This window comes from Mercenaria mercenaria, chromosome 13, assembly GCF_021730395.1.
Source record: "Mercenaria mercenaria strain notata chromosome 13, MADL_Memer_1, whole genome shotgun sequence".
Taxonomy (NCBI): domain Eukaryota; kingdom Metazoa; phylum Mollusca; class Bivalvia; order Venerida; family Veneridae; genus Mercenaria; species Mercenaria mercenaria.
Window position 1 is genome coordinate 79,428,663 of NC_069373.1, and position 20,977 is coordinate 79,449,639.

A 20,977-nucleotide genomic window follows, 5' to 3' on the forward strand; every position below is an offset into this window, starting at 1 on the left:
GACGCAGACGAATTTGGGGAACATTGTATCAAGCTTTGTCAAATTCCGTAAAAGTTTTTTACTCTAATGTTCCGAGACGCACGTAACACGTATGCGTACGGGACAAAGTGATCTCGTAATCTAAAAAAAAATCAGAATATTGGTAATAAATAAGCTATATGATATCTAAGACCCTTAGATTCATTGGCCATTAAGACAGAAGGGAAAGTAAACACCACAAACTGTTATGCAGCGTCACTTATATCTACGAAAATTGAGAAACCAAAATAGGGCCAGGACAAAAAAGTTTTTTATCAACGCCCTAATGGCATTCCCCTTTCCGTCGGAGTCTAGATATCTAACGTTAAACTAATAGAATACGGATAAATAAGGCCCGAGTACGAAATTATGACACATCTAAGAGACTTTTATCCTCTAGTGACACTGATCTTGAATGTAGACGGATGACTACTGTGCATTGCAAACCACAGTGTTATGACACATGGTCATGTCAAGTTTAAAATTTCTAAAATGGTCGGTCATTCAATTTGGGCAATACCGATTATTATTCAAAGGGGTGTTAACTGAAATTTACTGACTGAATAGCGAACAGTGCAGACCATTATCAGCCTGCACGACGGATGTGCAGGCTGATCTTGGTTTGCACTGGTCGCAAAGGCAAAATCACTTGCCGCTAGCACACTAAGGGTCAAATGATCACTAAGAATTTGTCTGGGTATGTTTGCCTTATATAACACTGCAATACTAAATACCTTTCTAACCTCACTGACTTTGAAGATATAATAAGAAAGGTTATTACAAATCAATATTTGTAAAAAATCAAAGCAGTGTTGAAAATGCTATGGCCACTAACATATCGTACAATATTTTAAGATTCCGTCAAGATATGATAAGAAAAATTATACAAAAAATATATGTGTTTTACACCACAGTTGATAATTTCAATAAAACTGGACACGGACATACACAAATCAAGGCTGACAGATAGACTAGGCGATTACTTCAGGGCTTTTACAAAAAGGCGGGGTTCGAAAAATACTACTTTTTCTTATAATTAAATGAAAGTAATGGAATTCGGTACAGTCGGTAGCTTATCATTTACGCTAACATATTTAAAAAGAGTCAGTGTTCCAAAATGTTACTTTTATGCGAAATGTATTCATAATCGGGATGTACTAGAAAGAACCAAACGTAGTCGCAAACGCATTGTGCAGACAGAAATGAACGGGGAAATCAATAGTATGGTAGCATATTTCAGCCACGAGATAGCTAGGTAGCTATCGCGATACTTCAAAAAATTATCTTGATAAAGCGAAGTTTTCTGAAAAGATTTTCTCAGTAGTGGAAAGTTTCCTGGAAATATTATTGCGATAAATAATTTACATTGTTTTTCGATACCTTTTGTGTTAGTGCCCACAACTGTCATTTATAGGCTAGATAAGCTTTCTCGAAACTTTCAGAAATTCTCTTGATATTTCGAACTTTTCTGAAAAGTTTTTCGCAATAGCTTAAAGTTTACTGGAAATAAAATGCATATCGAGAAAAAAATAATTTATTGCGATAATGTTTTCAGAAAAATGCACAACTTTGCTGGAAAGTTTAAAATATTATCGTGATACAGTTACCGAGCATCTCGTGGCAGTTCCAAGCATTAACGCGAAATTTTGTGCTAAAACATTTTCAGGAAATAAATAAAAGTAATTATCCAGAAAATATTATTTATTGCTGAAATGTTTTCAAAAAAATGCACAGATTTCCTGGAAATTTACAAATTATCGTGATAGCTAGATCTACATAGATATCTTGTCGCAGAAATATGCCACCATACAATAGAGAGATTTATATTCTCTTTACCATTTATCGTTACGCAAAGTATATATATTCTCTTCAGTTGTTGCAAAGTTATAGTAACAACGGTCTGAAACGCCTTATCTAACAGAATGGCAATTTTCTATAATTCCCATTTAGTAGTTGCAAAATAAGCAAACGATGGAATCACCTGCTCACAAACTTTCTTAAGGTAGTGGACCCGTAATAATAATCGACAAATTACTTGCACTACATGTACGGCATTTAGGCATTCTACGGTTATTACGGCAAGTCATGTTCGCACTGATTTTGACCGAAGAATACCGAATTGCTAACGAGAATACGAAATGACACGGAACATCCGGCGTCATTGCGGGTCTACCACCTTAATGAGATCATCCGACACGAGCTCTTACCTTCTATAAGAAAATGGTTTAGCGCTAAAATAGTTTGTTTTATTTCTTTATCTCTCCATTTTCAGACATTTTACTGAAACACTATATTGTGTTCATAATGTTGCAAAGTTTAAAGTAGAAATACAAATCTTACCTGTAAAACAATATTTACGTCCTCTTCGCTCTGTTTCGAACCTCGACTGAGTACTGCAATATCAGGTATTGTTTAATTAAGCGCCGTAGTCTTTTGTACGTAATACAATTCACCCTCCTTTGCAATGAATTTCCCTGACGGGAGAAATAAATATTTCATGAGGATTACTCTGGGCATTTCAAATATTATTGACATTGCTAGCCGTCAAAGCTAACAAAAGGCGCATGCCACGGTGTAAAAAGACATATTAGCACATCCGGTTCACAGACCTTTAAATCTAAATGTTGTGAATTATTCGATCCCGGGTCCGGCAACAATGGACAGAAAGCAGCATGAAGCAAGGATCCAACATTGAATGTTTTCGCTCAACGCTTCTATGGTTATTGAAATTATATTATATGCATCAAACAAACCTTACAAATTAATGAATTATTAATATTGTTATTCATATTCAACTAAGATTACTACATGCTTATACTTTAGATCTCATATTTGTATTGTGTTTTATTCAGTTAAGGGCACTGATGTGCTCGGAGAACCAGAAACCGTTAAACCAAGGTAAAATTACGCATTCTGATTAGCATTTTGACGTTAGTATTTCCTAGGCTAATGGGAATTTTCTAAAAATGAAAATGTTTGGAACTAATTTATACTGTAAAAATATTATATCAATTGTTTGCATTTTTATAGAGCATTTTGATATCCGTTATATTGCCAAATCCTTGAAATCGTAACAAATGCAAAATACAATGGTGATGTTGATGTAAGCATTTAATGAATAAATACCAAACAACCTTTCTTTTAACACGCATATTAACAAGATATGCACAACAACAAACAGGACATTAAGTCTTAGCTTTACTAAAATTAACACCAAAACTAAAAAGAAAGAAAAGGTTAAAGAAACATAATACAACTTGTTACTTTTGTAACATCATACAAGTTAGCCGAAAAGAAGTCCAGACGTAATTTACAACATCTTGAACTTGATATTAGTGTCCATAGGTCCAAGTGGCTCAGAGTGTGTTTGTTATTATGTGGTGACATTCATCCATGCCCAGGTCCAGTAAATTACAGTAATTTCAAAAAAAAGAGGTCTTCATTTCGTCCACCTAAATGTTCGCAGCCTGCTGCCAAAAATTGATGAAGTCCGCATTATTGCACGAAATACCAATGCGACATGTCTGTTGCTAACGGAAACTTGGCTAGATCAATCAGTCTTCGACTCGGAAGTTGCCATTAATGGTTATGTCATCCAACGTAAAGATCGAAATCGACACGGTGGAGGAGTTTGTATTTTCATTCGTAAAGACATTGCTTTCAATAACAGAGACGATTTGAATCATCAGGAGCTTGAAGGAACTTTTATTGATATTTTACTTCCAAAAACGAAACCGATTTTATGTGGTGTTTTATACAGACCTCCGAAGCAGTCTAACTTTTATGAGATTTTAGAATCAGTATTTTTATCCAGAAAAAAAAATTCTTCCCTGAGGAAGGCTTAACGCCGAAACGTTGGAAGTTAATAATTATCTATGAACAAACGCTACATGTGTTGTTGTTGATTTTTCTTATTTATTTTTATCCAGTGCATCTCTGATTAAATCAGAAACAGTCATTTTAGGGGATTTTAATACAGACGTGTCAGCTAAAAACAAGTGTCCACTAGTCAGGAGTTTGAAATCTTTGTGTGATATGTTTAGTCTTAAACAAATAATCAATAATTTTACAAGAATTTCACTTTCATCTTCTACAACTATTGATTTGGTCTTGGTATCAGATCCTAAAGATATTTCACAGAGTGATGTAATTGACTGTTGTGTTAGTGACCATATGATGACATTTTGTACCAGGAAAGTTTCATGTGAATTTATTGGAAAACATAATACTGCTACTGTTCGTTCTCTAAAGCATTATAATAAAGAAAGTTTTCAACAGTCTCTTTTGGGTTCAGACTGGTCATCAGTTTTATATTGTGATAATGTAAACAGTGCTTGGAATAATTTTAAATCAATTTTTGTCTCTACTTTAGATACCATTGCTCCTCTAAAATCTGTTCGCATAAAACAAAGAACTGAAGAATGGGTTGACTCTGCATGAAGTTCTAGAATGTATTAAGGCTAGGGATAAGGCTTTTTATAATTTCAAAAATGTCAAATCTGAAGAAAACTTTAATCTTTTCAAGTCCTCGAGAAACAAGGCTAATACTGTTATTATGAATGCAAAAAAAGAACTTATTTAAATCTTCTCTTGAAAACAATAAAAATGACTCTAAGTCCCTATGAAAAAGCCTAAAAGATTTAGGTTTACCAAGTAAGAATAATCAGTGCTCAAGTAATATTGGTCTGACCATTGATGGTAACATTTGTTTTGATAAACTTAAGGTGGCAGAAAACTTTAACTCATTTTACACCTCTGTTGCAGATAAACTTGTGAGCAAATTACCAAACTGTGTTAATAATTTTGGTATGAATTTTGTTTTTAATTTTTATTCTTCTAAAGGTGTAAAGCCTGATAGTTTTTCATTTTCAATTGTTTCTGAAAATAAGGTTTTGAAATACCTAAACAATCTTTGTCCAAATAAGGCGACAGGTTTAGACGGGATTCCCTCACGTTTTGTTAAAGACTCGGCCTCTATTATTGCTGGTCCACTTTCACATGTTATAAACTTGTCAATTATACAAGGTACTGTCCCTGATGAACTTAAGTCTGCTCGTGTAGTGCCTTTGTACAAAAAGAATGATAAGACGGATGTTGGGAATTACCGTCCAGTTTCTATCCTTAGTATTGTATCTAAGATCTTTGAGCGAGTCATTTATGATCAGTTAGAACAGTACCTTGTTCAAAATAGTCTTTTGTATGAATATCAGTCAGGTTTAAGACATGGGTTTTCAACTGATACATGCCTTATTCACCTCACAGATTATATTCGTTTTCAGATGGATAAAGGTCATCTTGTGGGTATGGTTCTTTTAGATCTACAAAAGGCGTTTGATACCGTCAACCACTCAATTCTTTTAATGAAACTAAGAGCATTGGGTCTCACAGAGTCCTCTATCAGATGGTTTTCTTCGTATTTGTCTGATAGACGCCAATTGGTTGAAATATCATGCACTTTGTCTTCTTCTGCCAATATAACATGTGGTGTGCCCCAGGGATCTATATTAGGTCCTCTGCTTTTTCTTATTTATGTGAATGACATGTCAGCTGTTGTAAAAAACAAGCTGCTTCTCTATGCTGATGACTCAGCAATTCTTGTGTCTGCCAAAAACAAGTGTGATATTGAAAATCTCTTAAGTCAGGATCTGAATATTGTCAGTCAATGGCTTGTATGTAATAAATTATCTCTTCACCTTGGTAAGACAGAATCTATTTTATTTGGGTCAGTGCAAAGGTTAAAAAAACATGGTAATCTTGATATAAATTGCAATGGTCAAACTATTGAATCCAAATCTTCAGTTAAATATCTTGGTGCAACCATTGATCAAAGTTTGTCATTTGAGTCAATGGCTAGGTCTGTTATTAAGAAATCCAATGCTCGGTTAAAATTCCTCTACCGTAAAAGTGAATTCCCCACTTTGCACACAAAAAAGCTCTTAGTTACATCATTTGTACAATGTCATTTCGACTATGCCTCTTCTACTTGGTTTAATAGTTTAACACAGGAATTAAAACACAAGTTACAGGTCACACAAAATAAACTTTTACGTTTTGTGTTGAATTTAAATCCCATGTCACACATTGGAATTGAGCATTTTTCACGTCTTAACTGGTTACCAGTTTCAAGTAGAGTTAATCAAATAACTGTCTGTCATGTTTATAAAATAAATTCTAATTTTGCTCCTTCATATTTAAGTGAACACTTTACCCCTATCAATACTGTTCATGATTATCCCACAAGGTTCAGAGCAAAGGCAAATGCCTCCCTTGATGGTACAGGTTTTCCAATGTCAGATAGTAAGAGATATGCTCTCCAAGTGGTCAAAGGTTTTGGGAAAAAAACATTTGCTTATAATGATTGTTGTTTATGGAACAGTCTGCCACAAAATGTTAGGGATACCACAACCATGTATTCATTTAAACGTAAGGTTAAGGAAATTTTTTAAGCTTAATATGACTTTTAGTTAGATTGCATTATAGATAGATTTTTGCATTGTGTTTTTTACTAGTCAATCATTTTTTATACTAGTCAATCATTTTTAAGCATAGGATTTTTATAGAAACTTATCTTCGGGCATTTGCTGTGTTTATTTTTTTTACTGTGATAAATTATTCTTCCTATGTCATACAATACTATATATTAAGGACCACAATGGAAATAAGAGTTTATTTAAACTCTTTTTTGTGTTATCCTTAACATATAATGTTGATTGACATGGCTATATTAATTCATACATGTTTGTTTATTGTTTGATTGTATGTTTTAATTATAAGTTGCAATGTAAATTGTACATTTTATGTTGAAATAAATCTATCTATCTATCTATCTATCTATCTATCTAACTCCAAGTTAGGTTAACCCAACAACAGTACAATAGAAATGGTACAAAAAGAGCTATCAGATGGACATATAACAATTGCAATAGGCTTTGAAAGCGAACAGTATGGATCCTGACCAGACTGCGCGGATGCGCAGGCTGGTCTGGATCCATGCTGGTCCAAACGCACTATGTTGGTTTTCTCATGGCGTGGCTCATTTGTGGATTTCCACTTTTGAACACAAAATGAATGGGACGTTTACATGTTCGTTGGGATTTAATTTTATAGACTTATGCAGCCGTATAGTCCCGCAAATATAATGTATTTTACAATTTTCCACATTATGACATTGTCCTACATATGCAACAATTTCTTGGGAAAACAAACTTGGTAATGTTTTATAAAATGGCCATTCACTAGTATCTATTGCTGTCCCAGTTTATTTCGAAAAATCCAGGCTATATTTTTAATGCATATTCGGAATAAAAAGGACTTATGACTGGGCCTTGAGGATCGAATATCGACATTTATTGTTTTAAATGAAGAAAATGATGATCCTACGAATACTCTTTTTCACGATTATTAAATTAAGATTGTTAGATTTAATTAAGATAAGACCACGATGCGTTAGTCTACTATCTCCGTGATTTTACCTACTTTTCTTACCAAAGAAATTGCTCAATAAGTTGATGCGATGTCCTTATTCTCTTTTTAGATAATGGCATGATTTTGTTTATTTCCAACTAAGCCGATATTGAATTTCTTGTAAAGAGCGATTAGATGAACGATACGTAGGGGATTTGTAGACATCTTTAGACCAGGATTTTGTTTGACATCCTCCGATAACAATGTGTTGCAGTCAATTCTGGGATGTCGGGTGTATGTAGAACGAACGTTTCTGTGCAATTTTACTATTTTTATTTTATCCACAATAGTTCAAATTAACAAAAGGTATAAATTAATAACAAAATAAGTAGTCAGCTTTTGAACACTGGTTATCCAGTTAATATAATTAGATAAGAAATTTAGTGTCACTTTTAACGTCGGTTAACCGAACTAACAATAAATTAAACATTAAAGTATAACACGCTTGTTCTGTGGATGTCCACTAACTAACTGTCTATTCTCCTGGATGCTGCATTATTTCTTATCTTTTCAATTTAAGATCTTCAACCAATGAAATCACAGATTAATATCTTGACAATCAGTATATTCGAATTATGCAAATTATTCTTATACAGTCTTCTTTAGATCTTATCACATTTATGATAGTGATCGAAGGAAGTGGCAAACAATGGAACAAAGACCTTGTTAGAAATTATCTACACTTCGCACTCTTGCATTGCATAACAAATAATCAGCTTAATTATCTACAAATATTACAGAACCTAGCAACTTAAAAGTTTACAGCAGGACAACAAGACAAACATCTGTAGAACAAGTACATCAAAGCCCTGAAAGGACTGATAGCCAGTGCTTATTGAGTGATATTTCAACCGACACACCTGAAGAATCAACATTTCATTGTGCATAGACCGGTCGTGATTTTAACAATGTTGGTAGAGGTCCACTAGACAATGCTATGTACATGCCAAACATCTAAGCTCTATGCATTGTGGTTCAAGACAAGAAGATTTTTAAAGGTTTTCTCTATACAACTCTATGTAAAACTAAGTTTGCCCAAGGGTGGGGCCAATTTCAATCCTAACCCTAAACCCTAACCCTAGAGCGGAGTGATTCCGAATATTTCGAATGTGAATATAAAGTTCATAATTGTTCTAGAATCCGTTGCTGCTTGTTTTTGTTGTTTAAAACAGTAGTCCTCAATCACCCACACACTCGCACAATACCAAGATTATAAAAAATAAATATGGGACTATTTTTCATACGTCCAGAATATTTGTGTGATGCAGTCACATAGAAATAGAAGGAAAACTCAAACGACGGTTGTTGAAACTTGGTAGTTGATTTAGAGCTGTAGCCAGTTGCTTAAGCACTGGCTAAAAATAAATATTTTGTAAGCTGATCTAAATGAGAATCGATCAAAATCATCGCCGCATGATGACATAAAAGTAGGATGACTGTGACCCAGACTTAAATATTGACAATGCTATAGTATATAAACGTAAGCAACAAACAAGCTACAATGAATAAACGATTGTTTATATTTTATACAATTTTAACTAAAGCGTAAAAATAAAAATAAAACTGAAAACCTGTATGTGTTGAAATTCCGCTGAACCCTGTTTGGTAGCACACTGTGAACGTATCAATTCCCATCTTCGGTAATTAAATTTGTCCAATTATTAGGCTATATGTATAACGACCACGGGAACAATAGTCACTGGAGTTAACCGGAAGCGGCAACAGAACAGAATCAGCAGTAGATTGATCAACTGCAGTAACATATGGTCAACAACAACATGGTATTCCGGATAAAAATTATGCTAAACACTGATTCCAAAACTATTTTGGCTATTTGTAATAGTTAATTCATTGCTACACAAATTTACTAGCTGTCTAATATTGTACTTATGACACAAAATTTGAAATTATTCAAATATTAAATATAAAAATCCATTGAAAAGGACACTTATGACATTGAAGCAGCAATGTACGACTATTTTATCAATTTAAAGATATAAACAAATTTATTTTTGAAAATAAAAACAATTACCTTGTAGTATATTTGTGTATGTATAAATACTAGTTCTCTTTAAAATAGCGGACCACCTAATACATGTATAGCTAATACGGTGTCACCCAAATGCTTAATGATCTCAACTGGCAATCCCTTGAACAACGCCGCATTAAAAATTCCCTTACTATATTTTTTAAAATAAGGTACTGTTTTATTGCAGTTGACCATAACCACCTCACACCTACAAGGAACCTGAACTACTTGATCCCACAATCTCACACGCAACACCATTCAAACTCCTTTTTTCCAAGAACAATTCGTTCCTGGAATGGTCTCCCCCTCTATATACAGTCCAGCCCCAGTTTGCCTCTATTCACTGAGAGGCAGGCAACTGTAACTTTCTAATCTCTATCTATGTTTTTATCTTAGTAATTGTAGTTCTTTTTAACTTTGCACCTAATGAGCTTGCTCATCTTTTAACAGTCCGTCCCAGACAAAGCGCCTCCCAGGTATAATCAGAATTGATTGTTGGGCAGTAAAATGTAGATGTAGATAGCTAGGCAAAGTATATAAATGCATACTACCACTAAACAAACAGGTAGTTTTTAACAATTAACTGCTGCACGTAATTGTGAATCAACCTCTATAATTACAACCACAATTCGAAGATAGGTAAATAGATATAAATGCAATTTATTCATTTATTGCATAATTTATTTATTTAATTATTTATGTATTCGCATTTTGCGACTTTTTGCAAAATGTGTTTAATATGGTATTGGAAATTACGTAGTAGAATGTCCATCATGTAGTAGCTATATATCCGGAAAAGAATTACTAATACCAGCAGATCCAAGAACAAGGCATGGTCATGGTAACAGTATACAGCTTCAGACATGTACATTGGCACATACAAAGATTCTTATAGGCCTAAATTATATTCATTTTTCCTAGAACAGTAGGTCAGTGGAACATGCTGCCCGCTGCCGCACACACAGCAGCCTTAGCTGACTCCTTCAAAGCTTTTGTCACTGTGCCTGTCCTAATCTCTGCCCTCCATCTCTAAACAGCTACCAGGTTTGATGATGTAAAATTTGGAAAGTTTTATTGTTTGGTACTTGTACAAATTTGATATGTAAAAAGGTACCTGTAAAAACACCTTAAAAATTTGTTGTTCAGCGCCTACACATAATCTTCAAAGTGATGAAGGAGCGTAGATCTAGAAGAAGAAGAAGTGTGTGTAGTTTGATTTAGTGGTATTCAACCTACGAATTATATTTAGCCGTACAATACCAAGATAAAGTCATTCTTACATTTGTTATTATTTTTCAGTAACGCATCCTGGTCACGTGACTTAAATTTTTTATTTCACTTTGTTGATATTTTTCTCATAAAAATGATGTGATTTAACCTTTGTTTATAAGTTTCTGATGTCGAAAGAAACATTTAATAAAATTGCACTGAATAATCTTTTATTTAAAAGTGGTGTTATATAGAAATGACGATTGATCGAGGTAAAACTTGACAATTCTATGTTGCGTTGAGCCGACGGGAGTACAAAAACAAAGATGGCGGGGAGAAATATCAAGCCAAATACGGGTGGATTCGATTCCCCGGATAAAGTGAATTCAAACACTTTGAAGGTAAGTTTTAAATGCAAGGGAAGATGAAAAAGTTTGTGGTTGAAACTGAATTGCATTCAAAAATTATTATGAAGTTGTGGAAGTGTCCAGTACAGCCATTCCAGACACTTGGATGCAAAGTCTACAAGTATGAGCGTCTGATGAGCAACCTACAGGACGCACCGTCGAACCGAAATGTGAAAATTACAGAAGGGCGATCGATAGACCCAAGGACAAGGTTCTGGGTCTGCAAAAATGAGAAAAACTCATATTTGACCTACAAAGTAAATGCCCCGTGCGACAGCTTGACCTGCAGAAATTTTCCATGATGGGTCACATGTTCAAAAGTTCTTCCCCTTATCAATCAGAATCCCGGTGAATTTCAATATTGTTCACCGCCAAAAGCGGAAGTATGACAGTAGGCGGAGCATCGAATATTAAATAGCTACTGACAGAGATGTCAATCATGCTATGCGTCGACTGACACGGTTTGAATTTTGTACAATATAAGTAGTGTTATTTCTAGAGCTCAAAAAGGGCAGGGTGCTGCCTAAAAGGGGCAGGGTGCTGTCCGAAAGGGGCAGGGTGCTCTTTTAGACGTCAAAGTTACCATAGCAGTAGTTGCATTTCTAGATGTTTATTGGTGGTTATTAACCAGGTTTTCAACGAAAACCTGAGTTATTAGATTGGGGTATGTCGTTGGTCGGGCGGGCGGATGGGCGGCGGCGTCAAACTGGTGTTTCCGGTCAATAACTTTTGTTTCGGTAAAGATATTTGAATAAAACTTGGTATGTATGTAGCTTATATCAAGACAAAGGCTGGGATTGATTTTTGGGTTTCTAGGGTCAAGGTCAAGGTCACTGTTACTTAAAATAGAATAAGGGTTTCCAGTCAATAACTTAACTTAGGAATGAGCTATCATGATGAAACTTGGTGTATAGAAAACTTATATAAAGTTGTAGCTTGGGATTGATTTTGGGGTTTCTGGGATCAAGGTCAAGGTCATTGTTACTAAAAATAGGGTTAGGTTAGGGTTAGGGTTGTGCTTTGAAGTGGTGCACTGTGATTCAGTATACTTTTTTATTCTTATGAAAAGTGTTGAAAACCTGGTTTCGTGGCATTGCCGCGTTTCTTGTTCCATTTATCTTAATTGCACACTTTAAATAAATGTCACAGAATAAAGTGGTAAATAATATCTTCCCAAAACCAGTAAGAGAGTTTACAAAGGGTTTTTATTAACTTAAAATTTTGGTTTAACCATTCAAGCCTTTCTCATAAAAAAAGTTACTAAGAATGTCAACTTATTTATATGAATATGATATAGTGGACGGCCTTAATATAAGCTTAAGCTTGAAACCAAGATCATGTTGTAAACAACACAGTAAAAAGATCTGTTTCAGGTGACACTGTAAACTACTAATTATCAAAAGTCATGTTGTATTGATCAGGTTTTTCATCAATATTTCCTTAACAGAAAAGCGCTATAACACTTACAGTCTGATTCTGTAAGAAACATATACATGTATATCCAAAATATACTATCCGGATACTGGTACACTTTTGAAATGCTGTCTGAAAGTAGTTTTTACTCAGTTTAATTGACCCCTTCAGTGCTCCAGCTAGCTATTTACAGCAGGGCGCATCGCCCGTTCCGAAATTCGTTCCGCCCTGTTGCCCCGCCAGGCACCCTGTCCGTTTTACAACCATTCATTTCTTTTTTTTTTAGCCACACTTCCCTTTTTTGCCTCAGTGATTATAATACACTGCTTTATTGCCCCTTTTTATCGAGTGAAACACGCCGGGGGGCATTGACATAATTAGCAAAGAATTAAACAATTACCTGCTGTAATCGTGCCCGAGGCAGACCATGATATTTTAGACTGCTCCACTAGCATTAAAATCATTGAACCTTAGTGTTAAAACAGTTTGCAAACCAGTCTGAAATCATTATCATTTCGCGCCACCTGTCAAAGTGTACTTTCGTTTTCGGTAATATAGTCGTAAATACCCCTTTATACACAACTGAAACTTAAGTCCAGACAACAGACATTTATATGTAATTAATAAAAATCGATCATCACAATCAAATTTATATAGGAAAATATTTTGATTTTATCGTTTTACAAGTTTTTGAAATCGAAAGTAAGTTGTCGTCTGCTATGTGAAATTGCCGATTTTTCATGAAGATTTCTTTGAAATTAGTTTACTAAGATGTAATGACAGGGTACACTTTAATGTCAGATACTGTGATATGCTGTTAAACTGTCTTTGCATCATAATATTTTTTCAAAAATATTGTTTAAACTGGACATTCGACGACTTTTATAAAAAAGTGTAACCATATCCGGATATAAAATTTTGGATACCCGGAATATGTCTATTACAAGTGCTAAACTTGCTTTTAGACTGTTGTAAGTTAAAAACTTTGCCCGATTTCATTTATTTATGTGGAAGTTTAAACTTTATTTTCTGTATATAATATGTTACAGGTATAAATTTATAAATATCAGGTAGCCTACATGGAGAAGATGTGTACTGAAATTGTAACAAGTAAAATAGGCCTAAACACATAGATATTGTTATTCAGTATGCAATTACAAAGAAATGTTACAAGTTGAAAATCAATGCCAAGTAAAATACAAACAGCAGAATTTTTAGTTAATAAATAGGTGCATTAGAGATGACAGACATAGCCTATTAAAAGACCATACCTAAAGTGTGCCAAAAAACATGCCTAAATTATACCAAATTCCATGCCTAAAGTATGTTAAAATGCACTGTATGCATGGACCAGTTATATTATCCCGGGCAGGGGTCCTGAAATATTTTCAGAGTCTACTTGTCCACGGACAAGTTGGGCCCACAAATCCACTTGTCCGTACCAAAGAAGAACTTGTCCGTACTTTTTAGTTTAAAAAGGGAAGGATCAGCATTATCATTACTGAATAAACTAATAATACAAACATACACTTCTGTTGACTTCTATTTTAACTTATATAAAGTTTTTATGTTATGACTAGAACCATCCTTTTGAAAATATGTTATAACTAGCAAGCTTAGTGACTAGATCATCCACTTGAAAATATGTTATGACTAGCAAGTTTAGTGAGTAGAGAATAATTAAGAACACTTGAACACATGCCATTGACAAAAATAAGCTCAGTATGCCTAATTAGAACGTCTACCCTCACTGAATACTGCACTGGTCTTTCAGGGGTCCAGAAATAAGCTGTCCGAGTTGTTAAGTGTCAAAACAATCGACTCGAAAAATTAAGCCACAAATTTTGGCTACTAAACTTTTTTACATAGCGTAACCTAGATAATGGATTTTCTGAAAATCAAAAATGAAAGTAGATAACGGGAATCCCCAGACTGGCACTCATTTTCAACTTCACGGTTTAATTTTCCAATAATGATCATTAAATGTAGTAAACCAGTCCACGTGTCTATAAATGGCTGTGTTGATAATTTAAGGGTCATAAATGATCACAAACAGATTAGATATTACCTTTAGGCATGCGGAAATCACAGATGACGCCGATTAGTTTCGTTTTTATAAAATGTTTACCACGGAAATTTTACTTGTCCCCGGACAACCCAGCTTCTAAAAACTGCTTGTCCGGACCGAGGAATCCACGAATCGGACAACTCGGACAGCTTATTTCAGGACCCCTGCCGGGGGAGCACGGTCCCGGACCGACCACCACCCCAGAAGTGCCCTTTTCAGTGCCAGCACCTTGCCCTTTTTTAATCCTAGCTGGAGCACTGCCCTTAAACCAGAGATATTTCTTCAAATTTTGATGTTTCCAGGGTTCGAATTTAGCCAGATTTTCTACTTGCATTTTTTCGCAAGTGGTATTTTTTTTAACTTGCTAAATGAAAAAACAACTTGCATTTTCCGCGACTTGTCACTTTATTACAACATTAACACAAACATCCATGTGACGAATCAAGCCAATCATATCTGCGCTATGTAAATAGTAACTTATTATAGATTACCAAAAAACCCACCGGATGCGGTAATCATCATCAAAATCAATGTTGGGCGGTTAAAACCGCCCCCAGTTTTAACCAGCGGTTTTAACCGGATAAAACCGCCCCGGTCAATACTCCCTGAAGTGGTCAATACCAGTCAATACTGGTCGATTGGTCAATACTGGTTATTTAGTCAATACTGTTAAGATATTTTGCAGAGTTTATGAACAATTTAAATAATGACTGTTAAGAGCATTTGGGACTTGATGAAGGTGTTTGCATGCCAGCCCTTTTTTTGTAAATTTGGGGAAGGGTACCAGGTCCCTTTTGGAGGGGAAATTTACGTCGCGAAATCATTGTTTGGAGGAATATATTTGCTGAAAAGTTGTTAAAATCAGGACTGAAAATCAAAACTATTAATTTCATTTTTTTTGCATGGGGAATTTTTGGCCAAGGTGGGGAAAAAAGTATACTTTTTAGATTGGGGAATGGGGCCGAATTTCGGCCTTAAAATCAGCATAAAAAAAGGCCTGCATGCATTATATTTTGTTTAATTAAAGAACTAAATCAATACTCCCAAATTAGTTAAAGTGGTTGATTTGTCAGTACTGGTTGATACTGGTCATTAAACTGCTGATTTAACTGAACTTCATTTGTAGAAAGTACCGTATTTCATAAACTGTAGCTGTTAAGTGTTTGATTCACAAGTGTTAAATCTAATTATTTTTACTGGAATATAATCCAATGAAAATTGCTGTGAACAACTGGACCCTTTCATGGAAATGGTTTAATTGTGTTTTGATAGCAATTGTCACATTGCCTAATTGACACCCTGTCTTACAATATACAAAAGATTATATATTGCAGGCCTGTCTATCTAGTCACTAATTAGCTGTCATGATCAATAATCCCACTGTATTAATGGATGCTTGAACATGGTAACTTTATCTAAAAAAAAATAAGTTATGCAATCAAAGTATTCAAATGACCAGTATTGACCACTATATGTGTTGATCAGGGATACAGTGTAGGACTAAAATTTGAATTGACCAGTACTGTCCATTTCAATGAGTGTATTTTATAGTAATATTTTTTTTTAATTAATTCAAAATAAAGGATCACTATAAGAAGATAAATTGAATTAGATAATAGATAAATTGAAGATAGCATTGAATAAACTAGAATTGACCACTGACCAGTCTAAGTATATTGTCCAGAACTGAGCCTGACCAGGATACACTGCCAAGGACCGAAACTGAATCGACCAGCATTGACCACTATACTTTTTAATAAACAAAATTCTGTATTATTCAAATTGCTTAAATATTTTTACATTACTCTTACAGTCTGTTCTAATCTGTTAATGTGCATTATGTAAAAGTGTTGAATAAACCAGTATTGACCACCCAAGAGTGACCAAAGTATTGAATCGACCAGTATTGACCGGTATTGACCAGTATTGACCGGTTTTAACCAGTATTGACCGCCGGCCTGGTCAATACTCATACTGACCGGCTTTTTGCCAACATTGATCAAAATTAGCGCAGGTACTTGTCACAGTTGAAAAGACATGCGCACGGGACATGTATCGAGTGTAAACTTCCGTTTACGATGAAAGATGAAAGAGTGCTCCAAAATTCGTTCTGCAAATGACAATGCGCTGCAATGACCGCGAGTTGTTAAAGAAAGAACAGTGTAAGATCGAGACGACCGTTAGAAATGCACATTATTCGGCCAAAAAATTTCACTCGCAAAAAAATGCTGGTGTCTGAAATCTCACCTCGCAGTTTGAAATTTGCACTCGCATTTCGCGAGTATGCGAGCTTAAATTCGAACCCTGGTTTCTTATCATAAAAAAATACACTGACAGTCGGCTTTTTCAAGGAATTATTGAAAAATTGCATACGACATCGGGTGTAATAAGACTCGTAAACAGACATTCTAAAACTTAATTTTTCTTTCTATATTCATTAAAAAATGTGCACTTTCTAGTTGAAATTTCAGTAGAATCAAACTGCATTGATATATACTTATTATCATACTAAACAACGGTCTAATTTATGTTTGGCACAAAGAAATCTTACAGGGCACTTTTCGCGTACTCTGTAATCAGCTGGCTGCTTACGAACGCCTTTTTGACATTACACTGGATCCATTCTCTTTATCAATTAGTTTTGGCGAGGCATGTCAACAGGGAAATTGGCGGGATTTAGCAGAAGATCAAAGCATGAAAGGCAGGAGGGCACATTTTAAGGGCAGCGTGGCGGCAGTAAAAAAGGGCAGGGCGGGACGCCCCGCTGCGTCGCTCTAGAAATAACACTAATAAGCATGACATGTCATTTATGTAAATTCAGCAAGCGATGTGAGGAAACCCATTTATCATTGTTTATTCGAGCACTGATGGGATTAAAACGTAACGCTGGTAATTTTCCATTGCGGAAGCACGTGTGACATAATTTGCGTAATGGAAAAATACCATTTACACTTTGTTGCTCTCGGCGATCAGATTAATTCCATTTCCGTTTCTTTAATTGAGTCAATGAAACAATTAGTGACAGGTTCTAATTAGAATATGCTGTCTTTTTTATAATTTTGATGTAACTCGTGATTCGAAAGAGAGGGTATCTAACATGCCGTCTGCAAAACTAACGAAGTGATCGGAATTCATTACTAAGGCCTAAAAAAAATCTTTGTTTGCGGTTACATGCTAAAAAAAAATTAGGGTAGGTAGGTCAGAATTTTTTTTTTATTATTATTCTTTTTTTAGCTCACCTGTCACAAAGTGACAAGGTGAGCTTTTGTGATTGCGCGGTGTCCGTCGTCCGTCCGTGTGTCCGTGCGTCCGTAAACTTTTGCTTGTGACCACTCTAGAGGTCACATTTTTCATGGGATCTTTATGAAAGTTGGTCAGAATGTTCATCTTGATGATATCTAGGTCAAGTTCGAAACTGGGTCACGTGCCATCAAAAACTAGGTCAGTAGGTCTAAAAATAGAAAAACCTTGTGACCTCTCTAGAGGCCATATATTACACAAGATCTTCATGAAAATTGGTCAGAATGTTCACCTTGATGATATCTAGGTCAAGTTTGAAACTGGGTCACGTGCGGTCAAAAACTAGGTCAGTAGGTCTAAAAATAGAAAAACCTTGTGACCTCTCTAGAGGCCATATGTTTCATGAGATCTTCATGAAAATTGGTCAGAATGTTCACCTTGATGATATCTAGGTCAAATTCAAAAATGGGTCACGTGCCATCAAAAACTAGGTCAGTAGGTCAAATAATAGAAAAACCTTGTGACCTCTCTAGAGGCCATATTTTTCATGGGATCTATATGAAAGTTGGTCTGAACGTCATCTTGATGATATCTAGGTCAAGTTTGAAAGTGGGTCACGTGCCTTCAGAAACTAGGTCAGTAGGTCAAATAATAGAAAAACCTTGTGACCTCTCTTAAGGCCATATTTTTCATGGGATCTGTATGAAAATTCATACAGGTCATGTGCGGTCAAAAACTAGGTCAATAGATCTAAAAATAGAAAAACGTTGTGACCTCTCTAGAGGCCATACTTATGAATGGATCTCCATAAAAATTGGTCAGAATGTTCACCTTGATGATATCTTGGTCAAATTTGAAACTGGGTCAGGTGCCATAAAAAACTAGGTCAATAGATCTAAAAATAGAAAAACGTTGTGACCTCTCTAGAGGCCATACTTATGAATGGATCTCCATAAAAATTGGTCAGAATGTTCACCTTGATGATATCTTGGTCAAATTTGAAACTGGGTCAGGTGCCATAAAAAACTAGGTCAGTAGGTCAAATAATAAAAAAACCTTGTGACCACTCTAGAGGCCATATTTTTCAATGGATCTTCATGAAAATTGATCTGAATGTTCACCTTGATAAAATCTAGGTCAGTTTCGAAACTGGGTCACATGCGGTTAAAAACTAGGCCAGTAGTTATAAAAATAGAAAAACCTTGTGACCTCTCTATAGGCCATATTTTTCATGAGATCTTCAGGAAAATTAGTGAGAATGTTCACCTTGATGATATCTAGATAAAATTCAAAACAGGGTCACGTACCTTCGAAAACTAGGTCAATAGGTCAAATAATAGAAAAACCTTGTGACCTCTATAGAGACCATATTTTTCAATGGATCTTCATGAAAATTGGTCAGAATTTTTATCTTGATAATATCTAGGTCAAGTTCGAAACTGGGTCACATGAGCTCAAAAACTAGGTCACTATGTCAAATAATAGAAAAAACGACGTCATACTCAAAACTGGGTCATGTGAGAAGAGGTGAGCGATTCAGGACCATCATGGTCCTCTTGTTTATTAAGGGAGACATTTCAGAAATTATTTTTGTGTCAAAAAATGAATGCAAATAAGGAGGTAATGCCTTTAGACCATCAGTAAGTTGATTTCTAACATCACTGGTCATGTTTAAAGCATAAAAAGTGCAGTTTTGCAACTTTGTGTTAAAAAGTTGAAAAAAATATTCTCCAAGGCCATAAAAACATTGAGGGTCGGGCCAAAAAATTAGGGAAGGACGGGATACCGGAAACGAACAATTTTTCGTGTTTTAAAAAAGATAATAGGTAACATGGGTAAGGGTAGATTTCTCGGAAGCACAGTCCGAGAGCCACTCATTTGCAAAGTAGGCCCATAACAAAAAGAAGCTGTGACAGAAAAATATTAGAGACGGGTTGCTTCAAAATTCCAACAAGTGCATTTTAATTTTATGCAAAATATAGAGAAAAAGTGGGGAGGAAGGAGTGGGGCGGGGGTGAAGGGGAAAGTTAAACAAGGGTGAATATTCAAACGTTAATCACACTTACCCTACAACGTAAATTACAGCAGCGCAGACACTTGCATACAAAAGACAAACACACACACGCAACTGACTTACATAGGTAAACAGACAAGTAAGATATAACAACACTGCAGGGCACCGCCCAAGACACACAGATGCACAAGCACACACACGCACACACATAAGCAGGAAAAAACAACAATCGGGCACCACCAGTCCTTAGGATTCCGGCAGCCAAAATTAAGGTGGGCACATAAAAGTAGTTCATAGTAAAAGGGGAAGGGATACCAAAGCAAGGGAGTGCAAATGCAAGGGGAAAGGATGGGAGGGGGTGATAGGGGAGTGAGGAGAAAGAAGTAAGAAACGCAAAACAACAAACAAGACAACATACGCAACACTAAATTCAAGACGGACAGAAAACAAGTTGAAAATAGGGGCACCGACTTCGAAAGGTCGGTAACCTACATAAAGGAAACTGGGGGTTCAAACGTGTTTAGGGCATGCTAACCTCGCGCTTACCAAAAATATTGGCTGATATCTGGCAGGGGCAGAGAGGGCAGGGATATAAATAAGCAGGGGCCCAGTAGCCCATGACCCCTAGATTTTGGACTGGGCCCCTATATTGTTGGAGAAAATGCTCATATACTTAATGTTAAACATTTATTTTTGACAGTCTGGGCCCCTAAATAAAAACTTTCCACTGATTGGAAAGGCCTAACATGATCGGAAAAGGTCTGTCATATGTTTATTAGTGGAAATTATTGAATTATTTCTTCATATTTCATTTTTGCCATTTATAAAGACAATGCATTCTGAAAAGAAATTATCCACAGACTTTGTTCGGAGCATATCTTCTTCATGCATGGAGGGATTTTGATGAAACTTGGCACAGTTGTTCACCATGAGACGGAGTGTCATGCGTAAGAACCAGGTCCCTAGGTCTAAGGTCAAGGTCACACTTTGAGGTCAAAGGTCAAATTCAAGAATGACTTTGTCAGGAGGATATCTTCTTCATGCATGGAGGGATTTTGATGAAACTTGGCACAATTGTTCACCATCATGAGACGGAGTGTCATGCGCAAGAACCA

General features: G+C 35.5%; 1 protein-coding gene across 1 annotated transcript in view; it reads left to right on the forward strand.

The window, feature by feature from the left end:
* The first annotated feature begins 10,814 nt into the window (after positions 1–10,814).
* The window catches only part of LOC123529892 (cortactin-binding protein 2-like), a 70,125-nt gene continuing 59,962 nt past the window's right edge, over positions 10,815–20,977 (forward strand). Inside the window, exon 1 of the mRNA XM_045310465.2 lies at positions 10,815–11,121. Coding sequence (XP_045166400.2) covers positions 11,047–11,121 — 75 coding nt within the window. The 5' untranslated portion in view covers positions 10,815–11,046. The remainder of the gene's footprint in view (positions 11,122–20,977) is intronic.